This window comes from Mesocricetus auratus, unplaced genomic scaffold (genome assembly GCF_017639785.1).
Source record: "Mesocricetus auratus isolate SY011 unplaced genomic scaffold, BCM_Maur_2.0 Super-Scaffold_100022, whole genome shotgun sequence".
In the NCBI taxonomy this organism is placed as follows: domain Eukaryota; kingdom Metazoa; phylum Chordata; class Mammalia; order Rodentia; family Cricetidae; genus Mesocricetus; species Mesocricetus auratus.
In genome coordinates, this window is record NW_024429203.1 from 33,865,158 (window position 1) to 33,888,322 (window position 23,165).

A 23,165-nucleotide genomic window follows, 5' to 3' on the forward strand; every position below is an offset into this window, starting at 1 on the left:
CACACACACACAGTGCGGTTTTTGGCTGTCTGAGCCATCCCTCCTGCTCAGTGTCTTATTCTTGGTTCTGTCTGTGAGAACATCTGTTCCCCTCGGGCATAAACAGTGCTCTAGCCCCTGCCAGCTGTGGGTCGCTGCCCACCCCTCACTAGTGGAGGCTGAAGGCCTCTTTTGAACTGTCCCCTCCTCTGCTCACACTTGGTAATTTCTGTTCTCACCCTGAGTGTGACAAACTGGTTTTAGCAACAGCCCAGGGAACAGCAGTTAGGGACAGCTTGGAGGTGGGAGGCTGTAGGTTCTCATTCCATCAGGGATGGGGTGTGGAGAGCCCTAGAATATAGTGATTAGAGACACATTTGACCTCTCACTGGGCCTTCTGAAAAACAGGAAAGGGCTGGGCTTTGAAAGGAGTGAGACCCCAGGGGGTAAAGTGCAGAGGTCAAGATCTGGAGTTGCTTCTGAGACTCCTGCGGATCCTTGAGCTGCTGAGCTCAGAAATTCCCCAAGGGCAGGGCTTGTGGGGCTTCTGTTAGCTAAGAAGTCATGGGGTCCCCTTACTCAGAGCCCTGGTTTTCTCCCCTTCATCTCACTGTGTATTGTAAGTAGATAATCTGTAACAGAGACCCAGAATATCACTGACTTACAGAGTGCACACGCTTACTGCTTACTTCTCTCTTACGGAAGTCTTCAGGAGGTGGCAGATGTCTCTCACCCCCTCTGGGTGGTGACTTGGCTCTTGCTCTCTACTCAGCATACTAAAAATACTTCCTATTTTGTTGCTGTGCTGCACATAACCTACTTCTCAGAGTCACTCCGTGGTCCAAGATGGCTGAACCAGTGCCAACCAACACTCCTCATAATAGCCAGGGAGGATAGACGGAGAAGGTGCAATGCAAAAGGAGATTCCCTCCTCCCTCCCCCACAACTAACTAGTGTCTGTCTGTCTGTCTGTCTGTCTGTCTACCTATTGCCTACCTCAGAACTAGCCTTTATTGTTGGGTTATCTCCAGAAACCAAAGAGGCTATGTTTCAGTTACACCCTATGCCTGCAGGATCTGAGAGCCTCAACTCTGCCAGAGCTGGTCTTATGGCCACTGTAACTATAGTGGAAGCTAGATTATCGTCATTCTTCTTAAAAGTTATACCAAAAGTCAGGGCTCCACTACTATGTAAAAGAAGAAATTGAGTTTGGGTTGTGGCCCCTCTGTACTTTCTGGATGCTCTGCCACACCCCGGCTCCACAGACTAGATCCGCACTTTGAAGCCACTGCTGGCTGAATGCTGGCCTTGCCTCTCCCCAGCACACACATGGCTCCCTCTGTCTTCCAGCCTATATCCTGCCGGTCAAGTTGGAGGTGGAGATGGTCACCCAGCAGTACGAGAAAACCAAGGCCATCCAAGAGGAGCAGCTGGAGAGACTGACGCAAATCTGTCAGGAGCAAGGGGTAACACTTTCAGATCTACCCATCTCTGTCCATGTCTTGCTGAGAACCCTGTAATGCTTAGGAGCTGCAGATGTCAACAGGCCTCACTTGGCTTCCAGCTGTGCCCCAGCCCCAGCCCAGGCTCGATTCTCCCGGCAGGTCTCGGTAGAAGTGTTCAGTGTTTCCTTTTACTCCTCAGTCGTAAACTCCCACAGCCGTCGAGTGTGGAAAGCTGTGGGATGTCACCACAAATTGACCCTAGGAAATATCCCCAGTGCACACGTCATCTTCAGATCATCCCCTGCACTTACGCTAGGCACTAGAAACACCATTCCATATGGAATATGGCCCAGTCCTCTCCTCACAGGAGCTTTAACTAACTGCATTTAGTGGTCAAAGCATATGTAGAAGCAGTCTGGTGCCATGCATGCCTCACAGGGGCCCTGTAGGCCATGACTGGAGGGAGGGATTATGGAGGAGCCGGCCTGAACAAAGCCACTTGGGAGGAGAGAAGGCAGTAGGCCCAGTTTACAGCATGAGAGTGGGGACCCAGCTGGGCTGCAGAGGCCACGCCCCTTGTGATCTAGGAAAGGCAGTGGGAGGGCAGGGTGAGCTTGGAGGGGCTCTGGGCTGATCAAGGCATCTGGGGAAAGAGAAAGTGGCTCTGTGGTAATGTTAATCTTCCCTCATCTTCATGGTTGCTTCTGGGGGCTGGGTAGGAGAGGACAGGTGTGGACAGAAACCTAGGGTAATAGCAACCCCCTGTGTGAGAGCAGGCCTGGGTGTAGGCTGGGAGTCTGGGAAACTGAGAGGGGACAGCTGGAAGCATCGCCCAGAAACCAGCTTGACGTGGATCAGAGAGCTCTTGGTCCCCTGTATACAGAAAAAATACTGCTGCTGTTGACAACTCGAGAGGGACGGCACAGGGCTGCATAGCCCCTCCTAAATTCGCAGATGCCCGACGGAGCACAGCCCTACCGTAAGCCACAGTCACAGATGTGCTTCGTGGCTAGGAGAAAGCCTAATGGCCAACTCACAGCACATCTTGTGTCCTGTGCCAAACATGTCACTCCCCCCACGTAGACTCTTCCCTTGGCGTCCTGGAGAGGGAACTCCTCAGAGTCACACAGGAAAGAGCAATAAATAAAGATCCTTGCTAGATAGTAACATCTGGAAAAGAGATGAACAGAAATGAACTGCTTTAATTTAAAAAGCACCTGAAACCTGTCATCTCAGTTAGGACTGCAGAGGACAGACGGCTGGAGTCCCCGTGGACCGAGAGGGAGGGTGGGGAGGTGGCCGGGTGGAGCAGGGCTCAGCTTCTGCAGAGAGAGTAGGAAGCAGGCCACTGTCTCCAACGCTAGGGCCTGCGTCCCACAGGCCAGAGACAACACCACATCGCAGTATGAGCCAAAGTTTGAGACGCCACACAGCGGATACCCCGAAGGAGATGTGTCAGCTGTGGATCTTAGCAGCGTGTGGGGTGATCAAGAATGGCCATTGGGGACAGACTTGGTTCTGAGCCAGTCCTGTTGCTTAGTGGCTTTGCGGCTTTGGGCACTGACAGAACCTTGGTTTTGTTAATCTGAAGAATGAAGGTAGCAATAAAATCCCCAAAGGGTGGTTATGAGATTTAAATACTGACTAATGGGGGCTCACTCAAACTGTCTGCTCACCCCCCCCACACATACAACTGCTTTAATAATGAATCTGAGCAGTAAATCATCCAGGTGCCCCCCTCTTAGAGCCAGGGACAGATCTGGGTGTCTACCTATAACGCTATTCTCTGCCATCCCACCTGGTTGCGGGCCATTCCTTACTCCATGTTCTCTATTGGGCTCAGTGAAAACATAGCTCAGAGCCTGTGGTGTGTGTCTGTACCAGCACTTAGAGGTAGAGGCAGGAGGATTGAGAGCTCAATTCAGCTTGGTCTAAGTAGTAAGTTCTCAGTCTGAGCTAAATAATGAGACCCTGTCTCAAAAAAACAAAAACAAAACAAACAAAAACAAAACACCACAAAAACAAAAGAAGATTGCTCATGCCAGGCATGGGGCAGCCTGATTTGCACTGGCTGAAGGGCGACACCCTTGCAGGCACTGGCCAGACTCCTCAGGAATCTACAGTGTTTCCAGAATCTCCGACCTGCTGTCCACATAGCCTGCCCAGACCATTCTAGTCTTTGCCATGACTCGTCTCTCACAGCTCCAAGCGGAATTCTTATATGCCTCACACGCAGAAACGGACGAGTAAACGTGAAATACACAGGTTTATTTGATTAGTTATTGCTAGACCGATAAATTGATTTTCCGAGATGAGGGGGATTTCCCTGTGTAGCCCAGACTGACCTTGAATTTAAGACCTTCCTATAGTCACTTCTCCACCCCTCAGGGCGGTCAGTCCCAGTTTCAATGAAGAGTTCACTTTGCTCTCCCCTTTGAATAAACTTACAGAAACATTTGCCCTGGTTTCATTCATGCACCTTAGCTCTTTTTTTTTTAAAGACTATTTTGGGTAGTTCTAGGTTTACAGATTTCTCACAGACCCTAAGCAGAGTCTGATATCTTATATCTGCATCATGATTTACAATGAATGAACCAACACTGATACCTCATTCAAATTACATGGGTTCCAGGGTCCACTTTCCATTTCAGCCCTCCTGTCTCCTTAGGCTCTGCCCTGTGACAGTCCCTCACTCTTTCCTAGTCTCCATGACTTGGATGATTTTGAGGGCACTGGCTGGGTGTTTTGTATGGGGTCTCCCTGTTGGGATTTGGTGCAGTTTTTCTCTTGGTAATATTGTTTGGAAGGAAGTCTGCAAAGGTGACATTCTCACCAAGGGTGACAGGACAAACTGTCAGCATGATATCAGCCTGACCACCTCAATGAAGTTGTGGGTGTAATGATTTCACTAGACCCAAGATAAATGATAAATGGTGTTTATTGGGGAACACTTATATAGAAAAATACAAAGAACCTAGGGAGCTTTTCTCTGCCCTTCCTACCAAATCGGTTGATCCACCAGAAAGCCACACCTCAAGCTCCTCCCACCTTCAGGCTTCCTGAAGCCACGCTCAAAGGGGTGTGGCCACCGATACAGGTTCACAAGCTAGACACCACTACAGGCTTCTTCATTGTAAAGATTCATTTGCTCATTGCCATGTGGCATCTCATTTCTTACCACAGGCCACACCCAGGGTACCCCCAGAACCCTTCACACCTTAGATGAAGGGTCTGTGATGGCATGGATCCAATCTAGGATTTGGCAGGTGAGGAAATGGAAGCCCATGGAAAGGGAGTGTCATACAGCAGTTTGAGGATGAGAGTGAAATGCCAGTCTCTGGGTTCTCTGTAACACACACACACACACACACACTCACACACACTCACACACTGATCACACGACACACACACACTGATCACACACACACACACACTGATCACATCACACACACACACACACACTGATCACGTCACACACACACACACAGATCACATATCACACACACACTGATCACATCACACACACACACTGATCACATCACACACACACTCACACTCACACCCACTGATCACATCACACACACACACACAGATCACACAAGAGCTCAAGTCTGGACAGGGACCCTCTGCTTCCCTCATTCCTGTGATCCCTGCTGACCACTTGACACCTTTTCATTCCTCAAAGTCCTGGGAGGAAATGGGGGCCCAGAGGACCCATGTAGGGAGGACACACAGTGGTCCATTCTTGTCTGAGTCCCGGCCAGCTCTTTGCAGTCCACTGCTGAGACTGTGAAACACACTGAGCCCACAGCCCTCAGCTTCAAGGGCCACTGCTTACTGATTTTTTTCTCTGATGGGACTACAGCTAGAGTTTTAATCCCTGGACACATAGGTCCCAGAGGAAGAAGCCGGTTGCTATCCTTCAGGGAGGCAGTGGGGATCTCCTCTTCTCTTGGTCCTGGCCATTTCAAATATCAAAAGCCATTAGATTAGTGGTTCAGTCCATGTGACTTTACATACTTCTGAGTAATCTTAAAAGCCACTTCTGAGGGGGGCGCATGCCTTTAGTCCCAGCACTCGGGAGGCTGTGAGTTTGAGGTCCGGCTGGACTGATAGCCTCCAAAACAATACAGAGAAACCCTGTCTCGTAAAAACCAAAACCAAAACAAAACAAAACAAAAAAGCCACTTCTGAGATGTCATGCTTGCTGGTGGCCAGGCTCTCGCTGTGATTCTGAAACATGCCGCACAGCCTCGTGTCTGCTGTTTGACATCAGGTCTTGCTACAGCACTTGGCCCACACTGGTACAGTTCGACCTGGCACACTTGGGGGGTGTTTGTCCTCTGTGGGGTTCCATGGGAATGAGAAGGAAGTGGAACTCTCCTTAACCAGCCAAATTCACCTTGAGATTTGGGGGAAATGCTGAGGGTCTGAGGATCACTGTGGGGTGACTTGGGGCCAAGCCTCTAAGGGGCCCTGTGGTACCAGTGTACCCCTTAGTGCAGCCCAGACCCCCGGCAAGAAGCATCAGTTTCCCAAAGAGGCACCCAATGGACAGGAATCTTGAGGGTGCCAAAAGTTTGTTTATAGGAGCTACCAGCAAACTGGTTCCTACCTTTGCTTTATTAGCAACTAGCTGCTCCCCCTCTCCAGCCCCTGAGCATAAGCTTCTTCATTAGAAAGATGGAGACAACAGAGTTATTTCATGGGTGCTGTGAGGGGACAGTTTAACTGAATGACACATAAGGAGGCTCTTGATGTATGAGACAGGACAAATACTCCTGAATGGACCTCCATAACGTTCATTATTTACAAATGCTCTGTCACAGAGAACTCATTGCCAGAGCACAGGTTGCAGTGGACAGAGAACAAGGAATGATCTGTTCCACTGTTATTCTGGCCCCCAGGCTCCTTCCTCTGTGTGGCTCCTCTGGGTGTTGCCCACCCAGCAGTGCAGAAGAAAGGAGAATGGAGAACTGGCCCCAGGTCATTATTTGCCAGGCCTGGAAGTGGTGGCATTGCTTCTGCCCCTATTTCATTGGCAGATCTTACATAGCTCAAAGATACTAGATGCTGACAATAGTGTCCTGTGTGCCCCCAAAGAGAAAAAGTCACTGCACAGTCACCTAACCCATAAAATGAGTTTTAGGGGCTCATAACCCTCTTGTATGGTGGGAGGCACAGTCCTACTCACCCAAATCCTCCCTGTAAGAGACTGTCTCCCTGGTCAGTTTCCCCAATGGAAAAAAAAGAGAATCTCCCCCCAAGCTCTACGCCTGTGTAGGGCAGAAAAGGTAGAGGGATACAACACCGTGTGCTCCCGTGCCGGAGCTAGGGCAGACTTTGTGGATGCAGAGGACTGGGTGTGAACCAAGGCCACCGTGCTGGCCTTCCTCTGGACCTGGTATGAGAATCCCTAGCGAAGCTCACAGCTCTGCACAAACCGCTCACCTTTGAGGCTATGCCCAGAGCTGAGAGAATGGGCAGAGGACAGGATAACAGGAAACATGTTCTCTACTGCTTCAGCAGTGGCTCATTCTAAAGAGTTCCCTTCCTCCCTGCAAAAGTCTTCAGCCCCTCCTTTTTGGCACAATAGCTTCTGTCACCTGAATTTTTCAAAATTTCCACTGAGGGAAGTAAAGTGATTATTATTTTTTTTAACATGGGAAGTGGTTTGTAAAACAGCCGATAGCTTTAGTGACAAGCCTATTTAGCTGATAAAATTAGCCATCAGAGAAATAACATATGTTATCCTTTTACTATAATTTAAATTTATGGCCATCTACCAGTCATCTCCACAGTGGATGGAAAGGGGCCAAGGTCGATTTCAGGCTCACCCTGCTCCTAAATCATTAGTTTGCGACCGTCTCCTGATTTTTATTGTTACCAACAATGGTGAAACTAATGGAGATAAACATTGGAAGCCATCCCAGCAGCAGATGGCTTTGAAGGCAGGGCAGCCTGTACAGACAGCACTGACAGAATGGAGCCAAATTATTGCTATTGCATTAGATACCATCGAGATGCTGGCCAAAGTGTGCATTGATCAGGTTGCAGCCCGTGTCAATTGGACTCTGTAGCCGGCCCCATTAAAGGCAGAGTAGGCTGGGTGTGGCGCGTGGAAGGGCCGGGTTCACTCCAGTAATGCACACTTTGGGGCTCTCGGTGGATCCCTGTTGACCAGATTCGGTTATCTGATTAGAAATACTGAGCTAATGATGTACAGTAAGTGGGGCCATGACTGTGCTTTGATTCTTTCCTAGCCTAGGGATGGGCTTTTGTGTAATGTTTGCTAGTGAAAGACTTGCTGTATTTCGTCATCAAAGGCACTGCACACCTACTTTTGTCAGAGGCCAGGCTCTTGTGAGCTCTGGAGATCCTGGGGGTATGGTATTTCTTCTGATTGTTTCTAGCAGGTTGACTACAGGGTGTCTACAAGTTGGGGGGTGCACCAATCCTGCTTAGGCGTGCCTAGAAGTTCTCTCTCTCTCTTCTTGAATGGATCTGATAGCTTGCATTGGATTGTGAAACTTGGGGCTAGATTTGTCTTCCTTTTGGGGGGCACTCCCTGTCGCTGAGCTATACTCCCAGCTGTGTGACTTATTGCTTCTGTCCCATTCCTTCATTCGTCGACTTGGGGGCTCCAGTTGGGGTTCACATCTTTCACAACGTATTCTCCTATTGGCTCTCCCTCTCCGCCACCATTAATTTTGGTATTTTTATAGGTTGATCTCCCACCTTAGAGCTCAAGAACCCTGTCTGTCTCTTTGCCCAGACTGCTGTAGTACCTCCTGAGGATTCTTCCTGATGTGGTATCATAAAGTGTGGTTTGAGTCTTGTTCTCCACTGGAAGGGTATCAAGGGACTGTGTAGCTCAGGCCGGTCTTGAACTTGCAGTCTTCTTGCCTTGGTTTTTCAGGTGTTACAATTCTGAATGTATGTTACCATCCTTGCCTCATTTTCTTTCACGTATCACTCATCATTTTATTCTTTTGGTTTTTTGAGACAGGGTTTCTCTGTGGCTTTGGAGGCTGTCCTGGAACTAGCTCATGTAGACCAGGCTGGTCTCGAACTCACAGAGATCCACCTGCCTCTGCCTCCCGAGTGCTGGGATTAAAGGCGTTTGCCACCATCGCCCGGATTCACTCATCCTTTTAGATCCTAATGTGTTAGCTTAAATACTCACACATCCACCTCTATTAACTGCTTTTGCTTCTTGTGGTAGCTCTTCCTGCTTCTTTGCATGCTAGTCAGTCTCGTATTGTTGACAATGTGTGTGAGGGTTCTGGCTTATGTTATCATTCTTCAAAGAGTCAGTCTTCTGGGAAAGGCTCACGTCATCATCAGCAGGGTTGACCCTCATGACAACACTGAGGATTAGCTGATACGGAACTTCATTGCCCCAGCCTAGCCTCAGCCCCCAAGCTAGGGTTCTAGGGCAAGACTCAGGACTCAGCCAGTTCATTTGCCTCGAACTGGGTAGAAAGTGAACGGTAGCTCAGAGGAGAAAAGGGTGTGTCCAGTGTGATAGGAGGGGTGCAGTCAGGGCCCTCCCCCAAGCCGCTCTGCTCCTGTGGGGCCCTCATGTTCTGCTGCCACCAAGCCGATCTGGACTGTTTGGCTTATCCACCCCCACCTCACCCACAAGGCTCTAAGTTCCCTGACACAAGGTCTCAGAGGATGGGCGGACGCCAAAGGCAAGGGGTCCATCTTCTGCTTTGCTTCTGTCAGACGTGTGGTCCTGGCCTTCCCTTCCCTATCCCCCCCCCAGCACAGAAGGCTCCTTCCACCTCCAGGCCTCAATTAACTCATCGACTAACAACACCCTGCGTTCCTCTAACAACCCTTCAGTCAGCTGGGGGAGGTGTATGGAGCAGTGTTAAGTAACAGACAGCCAGGAGCCAGTGCCTAAGGGTCTCACTGGGGCACACAGAGGAACCCCGATGGGCCGTCTCAGCCAGTGGCCAGAGTGGAACGCCATCTGGCCCATCTGCAGTTCTTCCATAAGGAATCAGCCATTCTTACTCAGGGTGGAGCCTGAGAGCGTCCAGCCTCCCTACATCCTCTTGATGTGAAGTGTCTAAAGCCTACCCCTGCCGCACACCAAGGTACACACCTTTAACCCCAGTGCTGAGGCAGGTAGACCAGTTTACACAGTCAGATCCTCATCTGAAAAAAGCAAAATAAAACGCAGCTACCTCTATAGCAGGCTGCCCTCTCTCTCACCCCCCACCCCAATACAAACTGTGTAGGGACATTCTCACCCCACCACCCCAGCTTTCCTCTTATCTCCTTCAGCCCTGCCTTTATCCCAGTCCAAGTCCGGACCACCACAGTAGGCCCACATCTCCCTTCCTCCAGCCTGCAGCCAGCATGGGGCTCTCCCTGGCTCCTAGAGGTCACAGCACTAATGCCACCACTCTGCCTGTGTGGAAATGTTCAGTTGTTTCCTGTTACTCTTTAAAATAAAGGTTAAGGTCCCTAAAACAGCTCTCCCTGGTGGCATGTTCTGCCTGGTAACCCTTCCCTGCATCTAGTATGTTCCTATTTCTGCCTCAGGCACTACCCCAGGACAAGATTTGTGATTCTCAGAGGTGGTGATACAAGCCATCTTTTCCCTGGAACCACCCAGGACTCGCCTTTAAACCAGGGCAGGCATTTTTATTCCAAAACAAGCAGCAGAATTTTAACATGACCCCTACTGATGTATGAATGAATGAATGAATGAATGAATGAGAAAACTGCATGGACTTGATGTTCACGTCTTCAGTTCAAAACTTGTTTCTGAACATCTGTGGTCCTGAGCTGGGCAGGCCCTGACCTCTGGCTGGCTGGCTGGCCTGAATTCCAATGAGACTTCCCAGAGCAGCTCAGTATCGATTACAAGCCATCAATAATGCATCCCTTCAGAGAGGCCTAGGAAGCCATTAGCTGGGCCCACAGACTCTGATGCATGGCCTTGGAGAAAGTGGCTGCATGTGCCCATGGGAGGTTCCCATCAGCCTAGGAAACAGGGCTCCAACCCCACAGAGCGTGGGAAGGTTACCTCATGGGCCCTCACTGACCTTCAGGACTTTGTTCTAGAGAAGTGACCTCTCCTCCCTGCACAAGAGGCCACTCCAAAGTGTGCAAGCCATGTTTTCTCACATTCTTGAACCTGCCAGCTCCTTTGTTGAGATCCAGTGTCTGGAGTCAGGAGTTAGGACTGTGACTGTGCCGCAGTTAGGGGTTCATATCAGACCCAGGTTAGGGTTGAAAGTATAACAAGGACCCACATTCATGTATGATCAGGGTCAGGGCTCCGTGTACGGCCAGGAATGGAGGCTGAGATTCCTGAATCTGTACTGGGTATGTAACCAGAATCAGGGCTCAGTCTATGGCCGGGATCTGGGCTCAGTGAGTGTGGCACAATCCTTGTCTCTACTTTGGGCTATTGAAGCTCAGACTGTAACTAGAGTCAGGTTCAGTCTGAAACCACAGGTTGAAGCTGGCTAACTTTACTTCATTTATTCAGCAGTACCCGGGTGCCTCCTGTGTATAGACCACAGTACAGACAAGGTCCAAGTCTGTGTGTTTTTGCAATGTTCTAGGGGTGAAATGTGTCCTGGTGTTGGTATACCATACCTCTTACTAGCTTGAAAGAATCGATCATGCAATTTCTCTGTTTCCCATTACGTTGTGCTAGTAGCTTGAAACCAACCAAGATGAAACTATGCAATGCAGTGCAGATAAGGGCATACACTGTAAATTAAGTGAATTTTGCTTTGGTTTTTTTTTAATGTTTTATTTATTTGCATGCAAAGTAGCAGATTTCCTCATGGCATTTTTGTACCTATTAAGGTTTTGTTTCTTTGTGTGTGTGTGTGTGTGTGTGTGTGTGTGTGTGTGTGTGTGTGTGTGTGTGTTTGGTGTATTTTTGAGCCAGGGTTTCTCTGAGTAGCTTTGGATCCTGTCCTGGAACTCACTCTGTAGACCAGGCTGGCCTGGAACTCACAGAGATCAGCCTGCCTCTGGCTCTGAGTGCTGGGATTAAAGGCACGGCTGCCACCCACCGCCTGCTGAGGCTTTGCTTCTTTTCTATCAGCACGCGGCTGCCGGTGGGTGGTGTGAAAGGTGAACCCTCGAATGTTGTAACCACGCATTTGCATCTGATGGCTTCTCAGATGAGAGTTAGAGGGAGAAACCTAATGTGTACAGTTTAGGATACAAGTCTTGTTGTGTTGGGTCAAAGAGAATACAGATTTCAAGAACTTTAGGGAGATGGAGAAAATAAGGGAAGTGGGAGGAGAGGAGGGAGCAGGAACTGGGTTTGTAATATAAAAAATAAGCATTGAAGGGCCAGGTGTTGGTGGCGCATGCCTTTAATCCCAGCACTCAGGAGCCAGAGGCAGGCGGATCTCTGTGAGTTCGAGGCCAGCCTGGTCTACATAGTGAGTTCCAGGACAGCCTCCAAAACAATACAGAGAAACCCTGTCTTGAAAAATGAAAAAAAATTTTTGATTGATTAATTAAAAAGAAAATAGTGACTGACATGGCCACAGAGGAGGAAAAGGGGACCAGCTTTGCCCTCAGAAGCCCAGAGGTTCTGGGAGGAAGGGGTGCAGTGTGAAATGAGCATCAGGGCAAGGGGATTGGGTAAAAGTTTAGACAAAAATACTCCAAAGCTTGTCTGGTCAGGAGGCCAGGCTCCACCCTAAGAGGTCATGGCTTTGTCCCCTCTGGAGAAATGAGAAACCAGAGGGCTCAACACATAGGCTCTGGATAGGATTGGGCAGGTGCCTGGGAGAGAGACAAGCCTGAAATAAGTGAGTCTGATGCTAGCTGAGATGATATGAGACCCTGTCTGTGGAAGGGAGGGAGGGAGGGAGGGAGGGAGGGAGGGAGGGAGGGAGGATTCAAAGAGGCTAATTCGACTGAGGATCGGGCACACTGCTGCAGGTGGGAGACCAGGTAAGGCCCTCTGCGTGGAGATCAGCCATGGGATCTGGGATGGGGGAACAGTTGGGAGCACACCTCGTGCCTTTACAGAGCAGCCAGAGGCTTGAGGAAACAAGAGGGGCAGGATGGTGTTGGCAGGCCCAGGCTGTGCGGAGGCTTTTCCAACCAAGGGTAGGGAGTTTGGGCTTTCTCCCAAGTGAGGTGGTAAACACCAGGACTTGCAGACAGGGGTGTCACGATCTGATTTAGGTTTGCCAGAGCCCACATGCGGATATGCAGCTGTCAGTCGATGGCCTGCAGTAGAACTGGAGACAAGTGAAGCCACATAGGAGAGCACTTGAAGATGGAGCTGGACTAGGGAGCCGGTTCCATGCCAAGGGGACATATTTTGGCTGTGGCTAACAGAAGATAAAAATACCTGAGGGACAGGTCTGGGGAGACAGTGGAGTGCTATTTTGACCAAGTGAATTGGCCACATGAAGATGATAGTACCAGGTAAATGGAGGTGCATGTCTGACTTTTTTTTTTTTTTTTTTTTTTTTTTTGGAGACAGGGTTTCTCTGTGGCTTTGGAGGCTGTCCTGGAACTTGCTTGGTAGTCCAGGCTGGTCTCGAACTTACAGAGATCCGCCTGCCTCTGCCTCCAGAGACTGACATTCTAATAAGGGGTCTGGACTGTTTGGGGGCCTCAAGGACAAGTAGGTAACAGCTTTGGCACCCTCGCTAAGTTAGATGGCTGGCATGCAATGTGTACTTTGAACACTAGGTGGCAGAGAAGACTCATTACCGTTTAGCCCACGGAGACCATTGTCCTACAGGCAGATGTCCCAGTAAGATTTGCAGTATGGACACCTGTCAAGAGACATTTAGAAGCCTTTCCAAGACGCTTTCTAACAGTGATGATGGTGGCTGTGATGGTGTTACCGCTGAGATTTTTATTTTAACAACGTCTTCAGAAAGGGCCATAACACTCGGAGATACAAAACTGCATTTACAAACCAGGAAACTGAGGCCAGAGAAAGTGAAAAGACCTCCCCAAGGTCACATATCCCGGAACTATCTAGAGCCATCCCCCACAACATGTGGAAAAGGGAAACAGATATTACTGGAAGATAACTAAGCCGGACCAGCATGTGTGTGAAGCCAGAATGTGTAAGCCGGGCTATCTTGGGGGTGGGGACTCTGCTGACTTCCATTCATCACCTGTCAGAGCCGCCTGAAGAGGGCTTTCCTTTTATTCCTTGGAGGTGCACAGAGAGTCGCTAAAGGATTCAAATCCAATTTCCTTACCGCCGGTCCAGTGGTTTTCCTACAAACTACAGTTGTCTTTCTAGTCACAGCCATTTTCTTAGAGTAGGGCCTGGCCTTGCAATATCTGAGACAAGGGGTCGCACTTACTGTTTGTAAAAAGTTCCAGCGTGTTTAGTGTTGCTGAGAGCTCGCTAAGGAATACAGCATCCCGCCTTTGGGTGCTCGCCCTTTTATACCCACATCCAAGTGTGCCATCCAGGTACAAAACTCCGAGTGAGGTTGTGGGGCTGCGGGTCCCTGTCCCCATCCCCACCCCACCAGCGCACCCCACCCCACCAGCGCACCCCCCCCCAACCCTTCTGCCTCTTGCAGTTTGAGATTCGGCAGCTGCGTGCGCACCTAGCCCAGCAGGACCTGGATCTGGCTGCTGAGCGGGAGGCTGCCCTGCAAGCCCCACACGTGCTCAGCCAGCCACGCAGCCGCTACAAGGTAGTGGAGGCCGGCACGTGGGCCGAGGAGACTGCGGCTGAGAGCATCGTGGAGGAGATGAGACCCTCTCAAGGTGAGCCCACTGTCCCCAGAGTCCCAAGGATTCCTCCCTCACCCCACTCCAGGGCTCGGCATACAGAGGTTAAGACACAGGATTCCAGGAGCTGTGGCAACTTCTTGCTTGTTTGTGTCTTCTCGTCTGCCCCTACCTGCGGTGGCACTCAGAAGTCAGCACACTCAGAACTACCTATAGAGCCCAGGGGGAGCATCTAACCAGGGGACCTTGACACAAGCTAAAAATTATTCAGATTCAGGAAACCCATTCAAAGGGCCATTGTGAATCAATAATTGTTACTTTCCTGTATTTGCAAAAAATCCTGACAAAAGGAAGGGCTTTGTTTTTTCTTTTTTTCTTTCTTTTTTGGGGGGCAGGGTAGATGGTTAGAGTGTCCCGTCCATCATACCTAGAAAGCGTCAGGGGCAGAGTGGGCACCTTGTAGCTCCGCTCAGGAACCAGATGAAAACTGATCTACTTTGCTCTCTCCATTTCTATTCAGTCTGGAGCCTCAACTCATGGGATTGAACCACTCACTGTTAGGATGGTCTCCCAACCTCGAGTAACCCAACCTAGATATTCTCAGTGTTCCCTCTTCAGTGCAGAGCCTCCGGTGCCCAGACATGTGTCTCCTAGGTGACCAGTCTGTCAAATTGACACCAACATCAACCATCACCATGGTAGAGCCAGGCTCCTAGTTGGAGGTCTGAGATCCTCCTAGTGAACGGCCACCTACCACAGCCCAGAAAAGCAAGCCCAGGCCGAAAACCTTAGCAGTCTGTGACCTAAGTCTAATGGGGGAGATTGAGGGCCATATCATGAGTGAAGGGACCTGGGACAGTACCAGCCAGGTACTGCACCAAAGGAGCGATTTCTAGATCCAAAGCCCATTTCTTCTTCCAGGCAGGTTCCTTGTGGGGTGGGAAGAAAGGAGCTGCACAGCCAGGGGAGAGATGGTACTGGGCCTAGAACCCCAACTTCAGGACGCCAAAGCCAGCTTGATCTAGGAATGGCTGTACCGTTTACATCAAGGACAGAACTAGAAAGGGCGAGCAGGGTGGGGCACTGCGCTCCCTGACTACATGGCTTGAGGCTTCAGTGGCCTCACCTCAGCTCCATCGCCTCATAGCAGGGCTGAGGAACCAGTCCTGCGAGGTCGTGCGATCTCCCCCCACCAGTGTCCTGCGACCTTCTCAAAATCCTTCATGGCACTCTCTGATACCACACCGTAACTGATTCCCTGTGCTCACTCTGGAATGCCTAAGTCTCTTTGGGTAGTATGGTCATTTGCTAGACGCCTTTATCAAAATGCCACAGGCCAAGAGATCTGAGCAACAGAGATAGCCTCACAGTCTTGGATGCTAGAAGTCCGAGGTCAGGGTGTTAGTAGGGTTGGACCCTCTGAGTGCCATGATGGAGAACCTGTCTGTGCCTTCCATTTATATCTGTGTTCAAATTCCCTATTTGTGTAGGGGTAGCCTACTCTAATATGGCCTCATCTTGCAATCATGCTGTTTCCAGATAAAGCTCGAATCCTGGTAGCGGGAACTGGAACTTTAGTCTAACACATTGGGGAGGGATGTGGTGGTGACAGGCCTGCCTTGCCAACTCCTGCTCCCTGTTGCCCTTGTGACATCTCTGGACACCTCCCTCTCTTTGAATGCACACTTACCATGTGTGTCCCTGCCAGCCGTCTGCATTTTCACAGCTATCCCCAGAGCTCTCAGTGGTACAGCCAGTGCTTCAGAAGCAGAGGGCAGAATGCAGGGGCTGTAAGAAGCCTCCATGATTCATGGCCCGTAGTCGTCTGGGGACTCGGGGCATCCCCCAGCTGACTTCTCTCCGACCAGGAGCCATGTCCAGGGTGGCATTTCCATGACATTAGAAATTACAGTCGGATGAGTGAAGAGCATTCTGGGCCACTCTGAAGATTAAGAAAGGGCAACATTTGTTAGTAGCTGTGACTTCCAGGCTAGCAGGGTTCAGAGGCCCTCTGCATGCACAATAGGACACAGAGAACCCAGGCGTTAACCTGCAGACATAGCAGTGAGTCACAGGAGCCTTGGGACGTGGCCAGCATCACCTCTGTGTGGCTGTCACTCTTTAAGTGGGGGAGGGCAAGAGTGCCAGCACCAGCCCCAACCCAGCCTCATTCCTCTGAGAGGGAAGAGCTTCCCAAAGTTGCCAGCAGGTCATCATCAGACTACGCCGACAGGCTTCTGTTTAGACTTGCTTTAGCACAAATCATTTTTAAAACCTGGGCTGCAAAGTTCCAGACTTTGGGGCCTGCCAAGTTCACAGTGCCCCTGTATAGTCATTAATACTTCTCTCCCAAATTTATTAGTCTTGAAACTCACCCATAACTTATGAATTACAGCTCCTGGTAGGAGTGCCACAGATTTCACCATATATCACAACTTCAGCGTCCCCCTTGCAGCACCAGCATCCAGAGAAACAGCCACAGAGGTGCCTCTGGCCAGTGTGCCCTTGGTCTTCCCTCTGCCCAGCAGCAGGGAGCAGGAAGTGAGCCAGTCCCAGGGTTTATCCTTGGAGGAGACAGGACCGGTGTGCTCCTGGACACAAGGTACCCTTGCTGGCCCCAAGTGTGTGGGCCCTGATAAAAGTCCTGGGGACCACAGGAGCCCCAGAGCTTGTCGGACAGACCTGAGAAGCCTGACAGAGTGGCATTTGAAGTAGCCTGGATGAGTTTGGACCCAGGTCTGGCTTTGAATCCCAGCTCAGCCTTGAAGGTCACTGCCACCCTGAGCAGGGCAAGCCTCTTCACCTGTACAGTCACACAGAATCTTGGGTTTCAAGTCCCTGCTATGGACATCCTGAAAGTTTTGGTGCTTTTTGAGCTACTCAGTTCAGCAGCTTGTCTGGTCTGAGAGTCCCAGAAGCTCCTTACTGAGAAAGCTCTGGGGTTCAGTTGTATGAGCTGCTGTCTGGTGTGGCATTCGGCAGGTGCTTGGAGAATGTTAGCATCTTCCCTCAGTGAGGGCTGCTGAGTCACAGGGGCATGGGAGTCTGGGAGCAAGAACCAGGGCGCAGCCTCTCCGGCTCTGAGATGTGTGGGTCTGTGCCAGGCACCCTTGCCACCCAGCCACATGGAGCTTAGCCGTCCGGTCATCTCCAGGAGGCCTGGCCCAGCCAACTCACCAGCCTTCCTCCCTCTGCCTTGACCCATATAGGTCAGAGCTCTAATCAAGGGACTCAGTGCCACCTCTGGACTCAGAGAGGCTTTCTCAGGATCAGTCGGGTTGTGTTTGCAAAGTGTTCACTCCTAGGGCGAGTGTCTACCTCGGAAGCACCCTGAGACTGCCGAGCCAGCAGGAGTGCTGTGGGCCAAAAATCCAGGCATGCAGCTGTCCATAGCTAGGTAACTCAGTGGCAAAGTTAACTTTGCATTTGCCACCCCCATTTTATAGGTGAGGAATCAGAAGCCCAGAGGGACGGAGAGATTTGCCTAAGACCACACAGCAAGTGTCCACCCCAGACTGTTTTCATCTGAAGCCTATGTTTGCACCTTCTCTTCCCACAACCAAGGTCTGCCAGGCTCAGTCCTCAGTGAGCTGTTTCCACAGAACCCTGGAGTTCCTCAGTGCTAAGTCAAAACAGCCCTCGAGGGATGGCGTGATGCTAGGTGGAAGGTGGCTTGTGAAGCTGGCTGTGTGGCTCAGGTGTTCCTCTGCCACATGCCCCGAGCCTCATCCTAGTCACAGGTCTCTTGTTAGTGGTTAACCGGAAGAGTGAGGGCACAGGCTGACAGTGCAGAGGCCATTCCATGGAGGCCCTGTGGCCGGCCTCTCCAGAGGGAGTGGAAGGTTTGGAGGTTCTGCAGATCTGTGACCTGTGTAGACCTCTGTTTTGGCACTTGACATATGTCAAACCAAAATACTGAGGGAACTGAGTGACATGTGACTCCTGCTCTTAAAGACTCTGGGCCCCATGCATGGATGGGGACAGAGGGTCAGCCCCAGGGTCCTTTTCCAAGAGAATGGGATCCAGGAGCCTGCATGAAGCAAAGGGTGCCAAGATCAGCACTAGAGGAGACAGGGTAGGCCTCAGACATCGAGACCCCTGTGCAGCATAGGAACACACTTGGACAGAACCCCAGTGGCCACCCAGGGACCAGGTTTGATATCCAGTACATTCAGAGGGCAGCAGGTATCTGCCAGCCAAGAGCTTGCGTGAGTCAGCAAACAGAGTTGCTAAACACATCTGCAGGGTATAGGCTGCTTTAGGGGATGGTTGTGCCAGTTTTAAAAGGACCAGTGTACTAATAATCAGTCTGGTGGGGCAGTGGTGAGGATTATAGTCACCCTGGGTTTACCTTTGGTTCTCATAAACAGGGCAGTTTCAGACTCTGAAAAACCTGTGCTTAGTAGGCATTTATTTCCTGATGAGATGGAGAGTCCCTGCTCCACACAGGGATGGTTGCCCCCAGCCCTTGACTGTGCTTCCAAGGCAGGACCTCCTTGCTTTAACTCCTGGCAGAGGGGCAGGCACACTGAATGACTCAAGAGTGAGGGTTGCCCAGCAGGGGTCATTGTAGACAGACTCTCTTTGGAGAGGTAGCAGATTCTTCCCCAGTGACAGGCCCAGGCAGGCAGGTGCATGATTCCTCTCTGGGGTTAGGAGATGAGCCAGATGCTTCTGGGACCATCTTTCCCTGTGCTTTCTGGGCTATCAGGGCCATCTAGCCATGTAGGCCAGCCACATCAGTCTGTAAGAGCCTTGCTAGGGACCCTCATATAACAAATAAAGACACTGAGGTCCAGCAAAGGGACATGACCTGAGCTCTAGGTCAGTAGTGGCACCAGAAAACAACACCTAAGTGATCGCCCTTGCTGCTTGTCCCCATGGCCCAGTGGCCCTTGCTGGGAACAGTCACTTCTGCCTCCCAACACAGTGGCAGAGCTAGACTGCAATTATAGCAAGGTTAGGGACCGCCAGAGAGTCTGTGCTAGCTAGGAGCAGGGCCTGGAGTCAGCCACAGAGCACACCTCTGACCACAGGCGTTTCAAGAACAAAAGAGGCAAAGAAAACGCTTAAGATCCACTCTTCTACCACTAAGATTCTACACTTGAAAGGTGCACTGGCCTCAGCAGCTAATTCAGGAGTGCCTCAGTTGCCTCAAAAAGCTTCAGGTCTTGTCACTTGCAGACTTCAGTGGGCAGACAAGCCAGAGGGTATGCAAGTCCCCGGTGGTCTCCACAGCCTCCCATAGGTATGTATGGGATGCACTCTGTGTACCTGGCTCACTTGGGAATCTGGCCTGTTAGTTCTCTGTAATCTTCACTATAACACAGGAGTGTAACCTTCACTCTCCCCATTCTACACTGGCTCAGAGAGGACAGTTTAGCTAACACGGTGACATACCGTCACACGCACCCTTCTCTGTCCTCATCTCTGTAGAAGCCACGGTGAAGGACGACATGAACAGCTACATTAGCCAGTACTACAATGGGCCCAGCAGTGGTAAGTCTGGGTTGGGACTGTTTGCATGAACTATGCAGCCCCGGGATACCTGTGGCCCCAGCAATCCCTAAACCCAAGGATAGGTGTAGTCTGGCCTGGCTTTGGGTAGCAAGGCCTGTAGACTTTAATGGCAGAGCTCAGGGCCAAAACACCTGACTTCAATCCTCAGCAGACTGTCAGGTGAAACTCTGATACCTTAGAGCTCAGCCTGCAGGTGCCAAGGTCAGGGCAATCTCTCTCTGACCCATGAGGGTAGCGTGGAGCCCTACTGAGGGAAAAAGGCTATAATCCAGAACTCAAGTGATCTCTCGTCCAACCTGGAGACATGCTCAGGGGGCCCGGAATGGAAAAAGCAAATTTACCCAGCATAACTAGCTAAAGGGGCAGTAGGCCTCGGGCAGCCCTGACATGCTTTATGCTTTCTTCATACCCTTGAAATCTTAGGGTACACCTAGTGTGTTTTCCTTGGGGGCAAGAATGATTTTATACCTTTTAGCATCTTGTTTTTCTGTAGCCAAAGTCTTAAACCCTGAGTTTGGCTTTTACGGTCCTTAAAATCTTGCACTCTCCACTGTAAGTATAGACTATATGCTATATAACCTGTATTTGATTAGTTTTCTTCTCCTCTACTTAGCCCCCCCCCCCCCCCCGAGGCAACTTCTCTCTTTTCTCCTTTCTCCTAGCCTCATCCAAACTGCTGGTTCTCCAGCCTTGACCCATCTTCTTCTGGGAGAAACCCGTAATTATTTACCCAGAGTAGTTCATCATTGCCCTCAATGCCTTTCCGAGCTGCTGAATGCTCACTGCCCTGAGGCTCATCAGGCTGCAGAAAGCAGACTATTCAGGATGTGCCTGCCCCCATCCCAGCCCATTTAAAATTCCCTCAAGTGTGACAAGGTGGATCCCAGGGCACTCTGGCTAGCCAACTGGTAAATTCCAGTCTCCATGAGAGATCCTGTCTCAAAAAATAAGTAGAACATAAGGTATAAAATAAGGTATTAAAACCATGCATTGGTGGCACACACCTTTAATCCCAGCACTCGGGAGGCAGAGGCAGGTGGATCTCTGAATTCGAGGACATCCTGGTCTACAGAGCAATTTTCAGGAGACAGCTTCCAAAACAATACAGAGAAACCCTGTCTCAAAAATAAATAAATAAATAAATAAATAAATAAATAAATAAGATATTAGAGGAAGACATCCAATTCAACTCCTGGCCACCACACTCCCTTACTTGGGAGAGCACTCCTGTATTCATGTGCATGCACACATACCAATAATAGGAGTAGTAATGATAATAATTAAAAAACCTCAATGACTCCTAAACAGTACCCCAATTCCATTTCCTGGTACAGGTGTTCTGGGGTGGCTGGGATGGGCTAAGTTAGTCTGTTTTGGAGACACTTCTGCCTCTTGGTTTAAATAAAAACCCACAGCAAGCTGTCTGAGGCTGTACTCCCAGACCATCTGTAGCACCCAGAAGACAGCAGCCTCCGCTGCCTGAGTGTGGTCTGGAGGGCGAGGCACTAGCTGGCTTCCAAGGCTTCCACTGGGAAGTGTTGTGGGCCCCTCTTCATGGATGACTGGTTGAGTGCCACAAGCCCGCACTTCCGTTCAACAAGGTGGGTTGGCAGGAGCTCCCTCAGTGCAGGCAGTGACAGCACCCTGGGTTCTCAAAGGCCTCACTGTGGCTACTTCCCAAGGCCTGGCCACACTTGCTGTGGAGCCCCACACGGGGCTTCAAAGTCCAGCTGGGTGGAAAGAGGCAAAGCGTAAGGAATATTTCCTTTCTTGCAGACAGTGGGGTGCCGGAGCCAGCGGTGTGTGTGGTCACTACAGCCGCCATAGACATCCACCAGCCCAACATCTCCTCAGACCTCTTCTCTGTCGACTTGCCTCTGAAAGTCAGTGGCAACAGCACCTGTTCCAGTGCCACCGCGGAGACCATCTCCCACTCCACCTGTGGCTCAGTCGCCAGGGCCCAGAGCGCCAGCAGCCAGACGCTGGGTTCCTCCACAGACTGCAGCACCCCCCGGGAAGAGCCGTCCTCTGAGCCTGGACCTTCTCCCCTGCCACTCCCTCAGCTGCAGGTGGCAGAGGCCACAGTCCAGGACCTGATGCCCTCTCTGTCAAAGGACCCCTGCCCATCCCATAAGGCCTTGGACCCAGCCCCCCTGGCTCAGCCTAGCCCAGCAGTCTCAGCCCAGACCAGCCCTGAGCTGGAGCAGAGGGTAAGTCTGTTCAGCCAGAAGAATCAGGAGGCCCTCCCTGTTCTGCAGATCAAGCCTGCCATCCACTTGCCGCCCACAGCCGGGCTGGAGGAGAAGTTCAGATCTTTGGAATCCAAAGAGCCAAAGTTGCATAGGGTTCCCGAGGCCTAGAGAGCCTGCTGGCTTGCTGAGGGAGACAGCCATCTGAAGCTCTTTCAAGACCCCAGAGGCCACCCAGGGCCACAAATGGGGCTCAGGATCCCGCCTGGCCTCCCTCAGGGTGCTGCCTGCCTCCAGGGAGGTGATGCCAGACTGAGGCCATGCACCTCAGACCTCAGAGTCCAGAGCTGGGGCCTCCCCTTGCCCTACTCAGGAGAGGGTGGTGCTCATGGCTGGGGTTTGGGTTTTTTTTTTTTCAAACCATTTTTACAAAAACCAGCCTATGGTCCAGCTTTAGCAGGGTAGGGTTCGGGGCCAGCTCAGCCTATTTCGTTGCCTTCGTTCCTGATGCCTGCCCGGGATTCTCGGGAACAGCACTGTGAGCAGGGGCTGCCCAGCCTCACCCCAAGGAATGCTGGGGAAGCCGACACAACCACAGAGACCACATTTGAGCTTGTCTCACCTCTCATTTCAGCACGGACCTTTCCAAGTCTTCACAGGCCATGAGGGGACATATCTGGAGGTGGGAGGGATGCGGGAGGGCAGGGGCAGCCATTTTCCACCCTGGCTTTAGTAATAAAAACCAGCTGCACTGAGACTTGTGGGTGGCAGAGGTTTTTGTTTGGTTGCCAGCCCACGTGGCGTGTCTGGAGTGGCTCACTAGGGGCAGGGTTAGCCGGGCACACGCTTACCCAGGCGGCTTTTTCTCCTCTCTGGCAGCCTCAAGGCCTTTACAGAGGGGAGAGCCCTAAGCCACCTGTGTAGGCCAGTGAGTGCTACCCCTCCCCCACCTCCCCAGTGGACTGGAGCCCACAGCTGTGCCTCCCTTGCTGGCAGCTCCCAAGCTCCACCCCTGGGGGCCTCAAACTCAACCTGGTGCAGAGCTCTGAGTTCAATGTTTTATGCGCAATAATAGTTTGCAGTCTTTGTTTTGCCGTCTGCCCAGTTACAAACCAGCATGGCTTCACCAGCTCCCTGCCCGGCCCTGGTCATTCTCCAAGTGACCCCAGCTCCCATCCATGCCTTGCTGCACCGCAACAGGCTCTTCCCGGCCTAGCCTCTGGCTTCCCCTTCTCTATCACACCCTCCCAGGCCGCTCTCATCCACCTTGCCCCAAATGTCAGTTTTGTGTTCTCAGTTGTGTGTGGGGTGGGAGCAG

General features: G+C 51.1%; 1 protein-coding gene across 8 annotated transcripts in view; it reads left to right on the forward strand.

Annotated features, from left to right (window-relative positions):
* The window catches only part of Tmem266 (transmembrane protein 266), a 115,758-nt gene extending 93,154 nt beyond the window's left edge, over positions 1 to 22,604 (forward strand). For 7 of the 8 annotated variants that reach the window (XM_040729942.1, XM_040729941.1, XM_040729937.1 and 4 more), the window contains 5 exons: positions 1,330 to 1,445; positions 13,985 to 14,174; positions 16,534 to 16,740; positions 19,575 to 19,637; positions 21,435 to 22,604. In XM_040729942.1, the coding sequence (XP_040585876.1) occupies positions 1,330 to 1,445; positions 13,985 to 14,174; positions 16,534 to 16,740; positions 19,575 to 19,637; positions 21,435 to 22,018 (1,160 nt within the window). In that variant the 3' untranslated portion in view covers positions 22,019 to 22,604. The remainder of the gene's footprint in view (positions 1 to 1,329; positions 1,446 to 13,984; positions 14,175 to 16,533; positions 16,741 to 19,574; positions 19,638 to 21,434) is intronic. The other variant, XM_040729944.1, reaches the window with a different exon arrangement.
* The last annotated feature ends 561 nt before the right edge of the window (positions 22,605 to 23,165 follow it).